Here is a 12,577-nt window from a genome sequence, read left to right on the forward strand (position 1 = left end):
AGTTTCTGCCCTCTGGTTCACTTAAAGGTCAAAAAAGTCCTTCATTTTGGTCTAATAAACAAACTATCTCTCAAAAGAAAGCCATTCAAGTAATACCTCTGCCTCTAGGCTCACTTGTTGGAATCCTTCTGGGACAAAAATGCCCAGTAATGTACTATACTACAGAGATAAAGGCTTCTCACACTTTGAGCAGGGGCATTAATGAGACATCTTGCCTCATGTGTTCTACAATTTCACTCAGTTTCTAACTGCATTATTGTGCTTTTATTTCAGAGAGATCTGGCAATGTCTTTGTTTATAATAAGTTTATAATAGGATTTATTGGTTTAGTCCTTGCATGAATCAGTCTGAAGTAACTGAAATGGAATGAATTAGCAAAAAGTACATTTTTAAGATAATCTCAAGATGCTCAAGTTGTTTCATATACAGATTTCATTCTGCCACACTTGTGCCTATTTACCACAGAAAACACAATGTCAGAATAGTCCCAAGGCTGATGAGTGAGGAACTTCACTGGTATTTGCCTTTCAACAAGTAGTCAATCTTTAGATATTATTCGATCATTTTCCTCTGGGTTAATTTCTCAGTCACCTGCACTTTTTGTATTGGTCTCTACCATTTCCAATTCAACAAAAATTTCCTATATCTGCTTTTATTCAAAACTTCATTGAAAACTCTACCCATGTGAATTATTGCCTAATTTGGGTCTAAAATCTTAGTCTACTAAAGAGCAAAAGCTAAATTATTCTGGCAGTTTTGGAGATAAATTTTAAACTTTATTGTTATATCTATTATTTTATCTGGCACATGAACTTTGCACATTTTCCATATCTTCAACTCCCATTTCTTTTAAAAATTGTTAAAACCAATTTTTAGTACACGTGGAACCTGAGTAATACAAAGATCTGCATACATTTGGCATGCATTCTATTTAAACACAGGTGAAACATATGATATTTCTAGCTACAGAGCATTTTCTCAAACTTTTTGCCATTACCTGCTTCCACCTAACACAGTAATTACTTTCACAATTGTGTGGACAGAATTAAACATTCAAATAACTTCCTCATATAAATACCTGAGGCAAAGTACCTGCATTCTGACAGATTATCTTCTCATAATGCCAGTGTTCATCTCTCAGAGCCTTTTCCTCAGAGATTAACACTATTTACTGTTATTTTTAATAGGTTTTCATATAATCTTACCTTAGGACCTTGAGGGCCATTTAATCCAGGTACACCAATATCTCCAGGAAAACCCTAAAGAAATCATACATACAAATAATTTGCAGAGTAGGAATGTTTTCAATGTACTTGTTTTGATTCTGTTCATTCATTTAATAAACCTGAATCACAGAGACAAGAAATAAATTTGTTCTACCATCCCAAAAAATGTCAAAATCCATTATGTTTCCTTGAAAGGACTTGGATAAATGACAGATTTTAGGCAGTTTTTGTTAAACCCAATTTAGCAGATGTCAGCATGGATTTAATTTCTCTTAGGATAAGACTTTTTATCCACTAAGCAATGTTTGAAATTAGACCATTGGACTGGTTTGAAGGCAAAAAAATCACCACAAAGCAGCCTGCACCAGGTCCTGCACTTAGGAATTCAACTATTTTTTAAATAAAGTTTAGAGAGCAACTGAAGTCCCTTTAATCTGTGGCCACACATTAAGGACGGGATCACTGCAAGATTAAGAAAAAGGATAAGAATTTTTTGCCTCCAAATCAGCAGGTGATAATGCAGGTCAGGCTGGCACTACCCGAAGGTCACACCAGCATGCAGCATTATTCACAGCAGGTTTGTGAAACAGACTCTAGTATAGGTGAAGCTGTTAGTAAAGAAAAAGTAAATCTGCACAGAAAAGGAACCAACTAAAATTATCACTGCAAACCACCTGGCCAGTGGGCACTGAGTTGGGACACCATGGGGAGGCCTCTGTGTCCCAGGAATTCAGCTACAGCTACATGGCTTTAGAAGAAATGAATATATTTTAAGGGGAAAAAAAACGGTGCAGCTAACCTTTATGCAATACAGTAGTGAGTTAAATTTCATAAATATCTGGAGATGATACACGATCTTTACATTTTTAGGATAAAATAAAACGGTGGTAATTGACCCTTTAGTTACCACACTGCTCATTCAGTCCCCTGCCAAGATAGCATTTGATTTTGATTTTTTAATAAACTTTCACATTTCATTAAAGTTTGACCACCTGAAAACAGCAAAACTGCCACTTCCTCTGAGCAAAATATTTATTACTACATCAAAGCAAACCCACGGTCTAACACCAGGAAAAACAAGTTTCCTTCTTCATTAAGAGAAAATCATTACAGATTAAAATGTGTGCATACTTGTTCCAATAATGGAAACAAAAAGCACATACACAGAAGAAATTTTTATTAATCAGGTTTAGCACTCGGATGCTAATGAGTCGAAAAGAAAGCCACTAAAGAGTAAAAATGGTCTGAGTCTTCAGAAGATGGGCAACAACTCCAGCACTCAACATTTCATCATGCAGCACAGTGGTTTGTTTCCCTTTCTTTTGCCATAAAGCAGCAACTGCAAGCAGAGCTGTGTAACAATTCCAACATGCCTCTAGGTGGCACAGAGAATATTATTCACATGTGACCAAGGCCCTGGGACTCACACCTAAACCACTCACTTGCACCACCCTTGATTTCTATGCAGCTCAAAAGAGGAGTTTGGTTTTTTTTTTGTAATCCTGGCCACCAATACCTACTGAAATACACTGAAGAGTTAGGTCAATTACTTGGAATTTTTTAGCTTGTCCTTTCTTAATTTTAAATTTACTTATTTATAGACCTTAAGTAGTTACCAAGGGGTGAGTTGTTTAATATATCTGTAAATCTTTGTTTCTAATGTGTGAACAAGTGCTAAATGCTGACACAGATAACTTCCTCTTGGCAATGAACATTCCAGAAAACAACCTGCCTAGAAAAATGTTAATTTAGAAAGATTATAAAGGAATAGATCTACTTTATTTATTTATTTATTTAGTTAGTTATTTTTAGAGGGAATTCAGTAAGAACCATGAGATGTAGATGTGGAGAAATACCATTGCAGATAGAATAAATATGGTAGTTTGAAATCTTTTCATGTCAGGCAAAGTCTTAGGATACAAGAGCATTACTGGCCTGAGAACATCAACACTAAAGAATGCATTTAAAAATTTTAAATCCTCAAAATTTTTTATTTTTTCTGTGAAGATGAATTAAGAAGATGAATTAATGGAGAAAAGGCAGATGCTACGGCAGCATTAGAACACTGCTTCTAAGATGTTCTCACATTAATAATCCATGAAATAAGTGCAATAATCCAGGACACAAACAGCCACTTTAAACAATTCCAGAAAAAGAATGGACTCTTGAAGGAAGGAGCTCTTGAAACACCTCAGCAATGGTGCTTCCATTCAGATTCCTTGTAGTGAAGTGGAGTATATCTCTAGCAATACCTAAATTTCCATGAGTTATTCAGCAGCCAGCTCCCTGGGAAGTTACTCCAGATTAAAAATGCATTCTTCCATAAGTGAAAGGCCAGGAGATTAATATATAGTTTCCAGCTGCAATGTAGATTTCAGCAGAGACTATTCAAAACAAAACAGCCCACAGTATTAAGACTTCTTCTAAGGAAATGCAGAATCTTAATTTCCATCAGCCAGAAGCCCAGCAGCTGGTAGGATACAAATTATTTTCAAAATCTTGCTACAGATGTGATCTTTTGCCAGCAAAGCACTTTAGAATCCACTTCATTTAATGAAAAGAAATATGGCATCAGTCAAAAGAAATGTGGCATCAGCAAAACCTGAAGTGCCAACTATCTTAACAGAAATGTGCTTTAACCTTGCTGTGGAAGTGTTGCTTTTTGTAGTGAACACTTAAATATAAAATTAACTTATTGCTCTCATCTATATAATGTTTAATGTTTTAAAAATTGCAGAGATGACCCATTGTTAGGGTGTATATATTAGGGCATATCTCAGCACCCCAGAGATGAGCATCCTGCCAAAGGTTTTGCTTTTTTTGTTTTTCTGTGTGAGTGCTAATATGGAAGCAGAATATCAGAAATATTGAGACATTACACTCCATTTCCATGGGAATTCTCTCACATTTGCAGAATCCTACTTTGAACTGTTTTCACATGACATTTGCCAGCTTCACTGGCCACCCATTTTCATGCCCTTGGCTGCCCAAGGGATCAGGACAAGCACTGGTGGAAGGGCACATGGAGGGAAAATCCACCCAGGGACTGCAGCAGTTCCTTCAGTTCCAGGTTTCCCTGCTCCAATAGGAGTTCATTCAACCACAGGTTGCAATTCATTTCAATGAGAATTTAGAATAAATTTTCAGAAGCAAGACTGACTGGATGTAGCTACTGAACTTCAACAAGATAACTTATTAGAGATTCATTACTAATTATTATAATCAAATCACAAAAGGAAGGTTTCTGCAAAAAGCTACAATTCTCCAATAAGTGTTTATTATTCTTCTGAAAGGATGTATTATGCAGACATAGAAGTTTGGGAAAGGACAGGATGAAGATTCTGTGCAAAGGCAAGTAGAGAGTATAAGCAAATCTGCAACAACAGCAGTTCCTCAGATATATGCCAGAACACGCAATTAATTCAGCCTTTAAATCATCTTTATTTCTATATTTCCTACAAATCATTTGCATGTAAGTTATTTGATGCAATATTGAAACAGACAGCTCTATTATCACTGCACACTTGGCATTGTTTGCAAAAACTCAAAAAATCATGTGATAATGCATGTGAAACATGCACCAAAAATAAAGATTTTGTTAAATGAACACCTCAAAGCAGCCACTGATTCACTTACAAAATGTGTGCCTTTTTGACTCTTTACTGTTATTTGAATGCTTTTTTTTCTTTTGTAAAGTCTCATGCCTTGAGCATGAAGCACAGCAGCTAAGTCCCATGCAAGTACCTTCCTGAAGGAATAAGCTAATGACTTCAGATCAAAATACTGCACACATGACAAATGTTCCATTGAAGATAATGACTAATTCTCTCTGCTTCTGATGAAACCTATTTATAACACTCTGAAGACACATCTGAAGGGAACTATCACCTTCATTTTGGGGGAATAATTAAATGCAATTCCTAGAGCAAAATTTAACTATAAAATATTCTGAATACATGTGGAAGCCTGTTAAAGGCTTGCCTAATTTCATTCACATAAACAACAAGCACTGCATACCTCATTGTACACAGTAAACAGAGACACTGTGGGTTAAAACAGTCAGATCAGCACTTTCCAGATGTAATACTAATAAAACAAAGCTCTACAGAAATTTCATATTTAGGTGGTTCATTTTCAGATGCATGATAAAGCAGCCCAATGTGTGAGGTGATGAAGAATACACTCCATAAAGTGTTCACTGAGTACATCCAGCGAGCAGCAGGCATTCAGGCACACGACAGACCCTGGCTCTGCAGGAACATACCCAGAAGAGAATTTGGCTCGACTCTGCTGGACTCCTGCACTGAAAAAATCACTTGGCAGCCAACCCTTGTGCAGAGTGAGAGCTCTGTCGCTGCCTCTGCCTGCTCCTGCCATCAGCACTGCAGGTCTCAAATGGACCCTGCCCATAGGGGGATGGCTTATCTCAACTCTGACCTGGGGCACCTTGGCTGCACAGCTGCAGAGGAAAGATTTAGGAAGCAATTCCCTGGTGATCTGCATTTAAACCACAAAACCCCGTGAGGATGATCCGAGTCTGCCTGCCCTGCTCCCACGGCTGTGTGCAGAGATATTACAGACTCCAGCTGCTGTAGTGCCCGAGTTACAGCAGTTTACAAGGGAAGAAAATCAGGGATAGAAGTCCTCATTCTTTACACTGGAAATGAAACACTCAAATGTGTAACTGGAAAGATCAAAGGATCCCCAGTTTCTTATTTCACATGTACCCAAAACAAATGGGTACAGGGCACATTTATAAATCCCACTCTCTTAAATGTTGAAAGAAAGAAGAGAGAAGTAGCTGGAAGTAGAGTCTGAGAGGTCCTGCCTGGGCAGACACAGCCTTGTTCCTCCTGCTCACAGCAAAGTCCAACAAATCCAATATAGGTTTGGGTTTGGGGTTTTTTAAAATAAAATCTCTCATAGAAGGCATATAGTATGGATTGTCACATCTACACCAAATTCAAAGTACTCCCCTTGTAAGACACTAATTCATCATATCCTTCTATTTCCAGAAAAATCAAGGAAACATTTAGTATACAATATAATGCATGTTTTCTACATGGGGTCACAGGAAGTCTGACCATTCAGGTAATGAAACAGGAACAAGGGAAGCAGCCCTGTCTGACCTGCTAGCTGTCTGGTTTTGGAAGAGACATGATCAGACATATGACAGTAGGCTTTTCTTATGGAAAAATCTACATTATTTGCTCATACTTCATATATTCAGTTGTGTCTAAATAACTTCTGGGAACAACTAGCTTATTTTGATAAGACAATGTAACAAGAGGGCAACATACACTCTTCAGTTTTACGCTACTTATTTTAAATTCCTTTTATTATAGAACTTATAGTATCTTCAATTTGTCCAAAATCCCAGTAAGTAGCTATCCTACATCCCTTCTGTTTCTATTTTGCCATATGGTGACCATATTTTTATGAAGTTAAAAGGTGAAAAAACCTATTTTACTTTATTTGGACCTGTCTTGCATGATTGAAGTTAAGAGAAACATTGCTTTGCAGTTTTAAACCTGCCATTTTGCAGACAATTACTCAAAAAAAAGTATCTGGTCACTCAAGTTTTAATCATCTAGCATCATGCACTTTATTTGCCTTCTAATGATGAAGTAATTCTGCACTCCTGAGCAAGGGGAAATGGTGAGTTTTTCAGACAGAAAGATTCCCATCCATACCTGCCCTGAGGGTAACCAGCCCAGAACAATGATCTTTTTTCCAGACACAAAAGAGGAGCAGGTCTGTGCTGGAATAAGGAGCAATGAAGAGCACAGGCAGCAGGATACAGGCCTGGAGACAACAATTTGGGATTAACCTGCCTCAGGTCTGCCTTGCTGGAAGCTGGGCAAAGAGACCATGCAAGGGACTCTTGTTAACAGTGAAGAGGCTCAAAAATCTGAAATCCTGAGCCACAGAAGGTGGCAGCTGTGGCAACATGCACAGGCTTTGTGTCTTCTGCACCTTTTGACTAAACCAGAGGGGTTTATTATTCTGACAAGACCACCTCGTGTTGCTACAGTGCTATTCTCCAATGAGTTTTCTCTCAGCAAGGGCTTTTGCCTAATAAGAAGGGTAGGAACACAGAGCCTTGGTTTGAGGAGATATGCTCATGTAAAGGCAGAAAAATGATCATTGCTAGTATGTCTTCCACTCATTTTTTTTAAAAAAAGGAAAACTCCCAAACAAACAAACTCCACCACAAACCAAACAAAACCCAAAATACATTCATTGCAGGAGGCTGGTTAGAAAGAACAATCCAAAATTTCTGCTTTCATCTCTCCAGAAAATGCACGTGTCTGTGTATAAACATGTCTTTCTGATACAGACCACAGGATTTTTCCTTAAAGCCTGTGGTATAAATGCAAAAAAAGCACTAAAATGGGACAATTTGGAGACTGACAGTTTCTGTATAGAATTGCATAGCACTAAGGAGTTCCTAGGAAACTTCACTTCTAGATTCAACTGCTTGGCAATGCTTCCCAGGTAATTGGTGTTCATTCTTTGTGTTTCTTGTAAGTGGTAAATATGCAACCAGGCCTGGCAAATGGAAGTTCACATTTATAAACATGTTTCAGCATTTGCAAATGGAAGTGTTCCTGAGAAATCACTCGAGTCTCATTCCAGGTGTATCCCATAACAACAGGATTTAAGAGACAAAAAATCGTAATCACATAAGCAAATAAAGAACTACTTTGTATTCAAAGATCCTGTACATAAATATTTTGCAGGAAAAAATTATGAGCTGGAATCTTTTGTAGCTCATGAAGGAGAAAGAATTCATCAAATATACAGAACAAAAAGATTTTCCTAATTCAACTAAGAAAACAGTCTTTTATGAAGCAAACCCACTTACCTCTTATTTTCATAATTTAGAACTGACATTCAATTTACAGCTAGCAAGCAATTTCTTACCTCAGGTCCCTGAGGACCCAATGGTCCATGGGGTCCAGGTTCTCCAATTTTCCCCTTGAAAAAAAATCCACAGTTAAGATTTCTGATGATAATTTAATTTTAACAACAGATGGTTATGAAGATTTTAAAAACGTTTATAAACAAAAAGAAATGTTGAGATTACTTTTTCACTAAATAGGAAATTTTATACCTGCCTCACTTTGGACACTATTAAAACCAGTTCTTCATATCTCTTCAAGTCACACACACAAAAAAATTCTGATTAGTTTAGGACAGAGGAAAATGGGAGATTTGGGAGGAACCATATAAAAACTCCTTTAAATATACCTGTTATACCTGTATACCTGTTTTCACAATAAAAACTACATGTTATTTAAATGACCAGAAAGTAACTGTTAGAGACATTGGTTTATACACTTACTTATATATTTCAAGTAGCTAATCATAGACAAAGAAATGGCAGTTTTGTGGTTAATAACAAAATTAGGTCCTATCCACATGTAATGATAACTCCATTATATACAAATTTCAACCCATGTAAAAATGGGCCAAAATATTTCTCTAAGTTATATCTGTTCTTCCACATTTTCACAAGCTTTCTGCCACCATAACTAGATGTCACTTGAGCAAAGTTAAGGTCTGACCTGGGAAACATTTCTCTAACTTTTAACATGAATTACTTCATTGGAAATCTATTCTACAAAGTTAAATTTCGATTACTTGCAGGACTGAGGTCTCATAGCTTAATTTAACATAAGTCACCAGGTTGGTCACATTCATCTTGTGCTTAAAATCCACAACTCTCTCAGGAATAGGCTGATTCACATGCTTATCTTAAAATGAAAATTCTTGTGCCTTTAAAAGTAAAAAATATGATTTTTCCCATCTAAGCTTAAGCAAATTTGCCTAAGTTTATTGCAGGATTACTGCTTATACTAGAAATTCTATGGGGCAAGGAAAGTGTCTGTTATTGAATTTAAGAGCCCATGATATTCATGAGGTCTATGTAGGTTTACCAGTTATTGGCTTGATTGCACATAAGAAAATTGACACTGGAGTGAGTATTGGCAGCTTTTAATTATATTTTGAAAAGAGACAGATATTAGCACTAAGAAAAGGTGAGGAAAAGCCAGGTAACCCTATGCAGTATGCCTTTTCTGCCTCAATATTTAAAAACCCAGCAGAAGTGGCAGCAGTGCACAGATGCCTTTGAAACTGCTAAAATCAATAAAAACAGGAATTCATGACTACTCCCATCCCTGGGAGAAATGACTGGCCATTAATAATGAGATCTCACACATTCCCTCTAAATCCAGCTAGTCCAACTGGTCATCTGGAAGTTCCCAAAGCTCTCAGTGGATTTGTTTCAAATATTACCTACATGTCCACACAGTGATTGCCACAGAATATCTAATATCCTAAACACTCTATTAAAATTTGACACATATACTGATCGTTGTAATAAATTTTAGGATTTGACTTGCTCATTAACAGCAGTCACTAGAAATAAAAGCCTTATTTCTTAGACCTTATTCTTTGTGCATTTTGAATTAGGTCACTTCTAAGGGATTACATGCACTGTAAACATAACAATCACACAGAAGTGTCAAATATCAACAGTAGTATAAAATATCAAGTATCAACAACATACAGTGATATACTGAGAGCAACATTTGATGTGTAAACTTACTGGAGGTCCTGGTTTTCCTCTGATCCCTGGGGGTCCTGGTAAACCAAGAGAACCCTGAAAAAAGAAAGCTATTAAATACACATGAAAATGAACTGTTGTGTTATATGTTGGAAGCAATAAATTTCTATATTTTGACACCTGAAACAGGCTTCAAAAGAATTCTGCAGGTTGAAAACTATCTCCTAACATTCAACTTTCATCAAAAGAGTTCTCACAGGATGTGCTATTTCAGTGACTTCTGATGTACTAGCCAAACAGGAAAGAAGATCCTTATTTATCTCAGTCTGCTGATGTGAATAAGCATGCCAGACCGAGGGCTGCTGCTAACTACAGCAGGTCCAGGTGAGCTGCAGATGAACCTCAAGGGTCAGGGGGAGAAATATCTTTTACAACAGCTCCTTAGAAAGGCTGAGATCACACTGTAATCCTTGTTTGATGCATCTCTAGATACACAGCTCCAAAATTCTGCCTGTGCCCTTTACTTGTCTTTGTTCACACTTTCCATTAGCACAGATTTTCTTAAAAATACATTAATTCAGTGATATCCAGAAAGTTTTACTACTTCATTCTACTTTTATGCAACCTGCTGCATTTTAGACACTTAAGATTAAGTTGCTGAAATTGGATAATTTTGTGAAACAATGCAATTATAACTTACCTTGTCTCCTGGGTACCCTTGATCTCCTGGCTCTCCTGCAAGGCCATTTTCACCCTAAACAACATATAATTTTATACAGACATATGTATGTGGCTTAAAATGAGGTATTTTTCAGAAATAGAGAATGAGAAACATGAATTCAATATTCACTGTTTAAAGTTAACACAGATCTTTGCATTGAAATACCTCTTCCAGGAAAAATTATGGACACAGACCTGAATATTATTATGTTCAGTAGTTAGTGTTCTGTTCAGAAAAAAGTTCGTCTAAACTTTTGTCAGACTCAGATCATGAGTCTGACATAATTTTAAAAAATAAAAGTCAGAAGACAAAAAAATCAAAAGGAAAAAGGGAAGGCTTTGCTAAGTACATTATGCTCAAGTTTTAATGAAGGGTGCCTGAAAGAACTATAAATCTCCAAGATAATGAAAATATTTAAATCACCTTATCACCTTTCATTCCAGACTGTCCCATACTCCCCGGGAAACCCTGTAAAAATAAAGAAAACATAAATCCAGTGCTTGGCTATAATTTGGAAAGCAGTGTAGGCACCTGGCTGTGGGATGATTCAATTCCATACCGTGGGCCCTGGAATTCCTGATGGTCCACTTGGTCCTGCTGGCCCAATGTCTCCCTGTCAAACAGCAAGAAAGGTGACTGCATTTGGTGAAATGGAGTAACTTAAAGACTCCTAACAGAATGTGTCATTTTTCTGCACCACAGAGAGAAACCAAAATATTTTTTAAGTTTATCTCTCAGGGGAAAAAAAAAAAAGATGTGGGTATCATAAGTCCCCCATGTTTGCAGTTCCCAACATCATCAGCAGAAACATGAGAAACAAAACCTGTCTCTTTTCCACCAGATTAAAAATTCAAGACATCACAGTGCATTAGGCAATGCAAATTAAGGCAGATTTCTTTTGTACTGCACGTTCAGTGGCCATTGCTGCTGTCCTTAGGGTTATGTAACAGCACTTCCCTGTAGGCATCAAATTTGGCTTGAAGAAATTATTCTGTGATAAGTAGAGCCTTAAAAGGGGCCGTTTAAATGGTCCTTTTACTCAATTTCTCAGCTATCAGTGACTTCTACGAGTTAAAATAAAGAAAAAAAAAAAGAAAAAGAGATGTGACTCCAAATACCAAGTGTGCAGAATCAAACCTATGTTCCGAGGGCAAGCTAACCTTTTCTAATGTACCTTCAGAGTCCTTACTACAACTCTTCTTCCTGGGGTTTATTTAGGCAGTTTTATGACAGGGGAAATAAAAAAGTGAATCACAAAATTTTAGAATCTTTAAAGACTGGCACAGTAATAATATAATGAAATAATATTAATGAAAAAGCATAAGCTAAATGTAAGACCTGACGTAGAATAGTTAAAACTGTATTACAAAGGGAGAAGTCTATTGACTTCAATCTTGGGGGGAAAAAACCCCAAAAGGCAATGTTATCTATGTTATCTCTATGGCTATGAAAGAATTTAACAACACATATGAATAAAGAAATATTTTGCCACTTGCTGAGAGCAATATGGAAAAGAAGACATGGACATCTGTGCATTTCCACTTGAGCACACATTCATTACTCTCTTTCTGCAATGCTAGCAACCACATTCCTCTGTGGCCACCATCAGACTTATGGCTCAGTGAAGGAAAAGCAGGACCAATCATTGGTGTCTTAATGGAGCTTGGTAGAGCTCCCAACAAAATTGCCACTCTACATTGCTTTAGCTTTCCATGACTGCTCCAATGATACAGTCTGTCATGCTAGCTGATCAAGTAAATTGTTTATGTTGCTGTCTCTGAGTTGCACTACATATTCTAGTTGAGCAAGGCATTTATGTATTCATGATACTGAATGTTTAAATGCACATTTATGGTAACAATAGCATTGATTGGAAAATCACAGAGGGATACTGAGCTGGGAAATTTAGCTTACAACAGCAATGGGAAGAAATTCTAAAACAGCTTTACAACATTCAGGTTCATTAAACACCTGTCACAGCCTTCAGATACACTGAATTACTTAATTAACCACAAAGAACTGGAACTACACAAGAATAAAACTGAAAAAGTATTG

General features: G+C 36.9%; 1 protein-coding gene across 2 annotated transcripts in view; it reads right to left on the reverse strand.

Moving 5' to 3' along the window:
* The window catches only part of COL24A1 (collagen type XXIV alpha 1 chain), a 125,700-nt gene that overhangs the window by 65,169 nt on the left and 47,954 nt on the right, over nucleotides 1-12,577 (reverse strand). For both annotated transcript variants that reach the window (XR_015805403.1, XM_014883174.2), the window contains exons 15-20: nucleotides 11,082-11,135; nucleotides 10,946-10,990; nucleotides 10,502-10,555; nucleotides 9,844-9,897; nucleotides 8,154-8,207; nucleotides 1,206-1,259 (exon numbers count right to left, since the gene is read on the reverse strand). Coding sequence is in view for 1 of the 2 variants with exons in the window: in XM_014883174.2 (XP_014738660.2) it covers nucleotides 1,206-1,259; nucleotides 8,154-8,207; nucleotides 9,844-9,897; nucleotides 10,502-10,555; nucleotides 10,946-10,990; nucleotides 11,082-11,135 (315 nt within the window). In the remaining variant the exon portion in view is untranslated. The remainder of the gene's footprint in view (nucleotides 1-1,205; nucleotides 1,260-8,153; nucleotides 8,208-9,843; nucleotides 9,898-10,501; nucleotides 10,556-10,945; nucleotides 10,991-11,081; nucleotides 11,136-12,577) is intronic.

The sequence above is a fragment of the Sturnus vulgaris genome, chromosome 9, assembly GCF_052056855.1.
Source record: "Sturnus vulgaris isolate bStuVul1 chromosome 9, bStuVul1.hap1, whole genome shotgun sequence".
NCBI lineage: Eukaryota > Metazoa > Chordata > Aves > Passeriformes > Sturnidae > Sturnus > Sturnus vulgaris.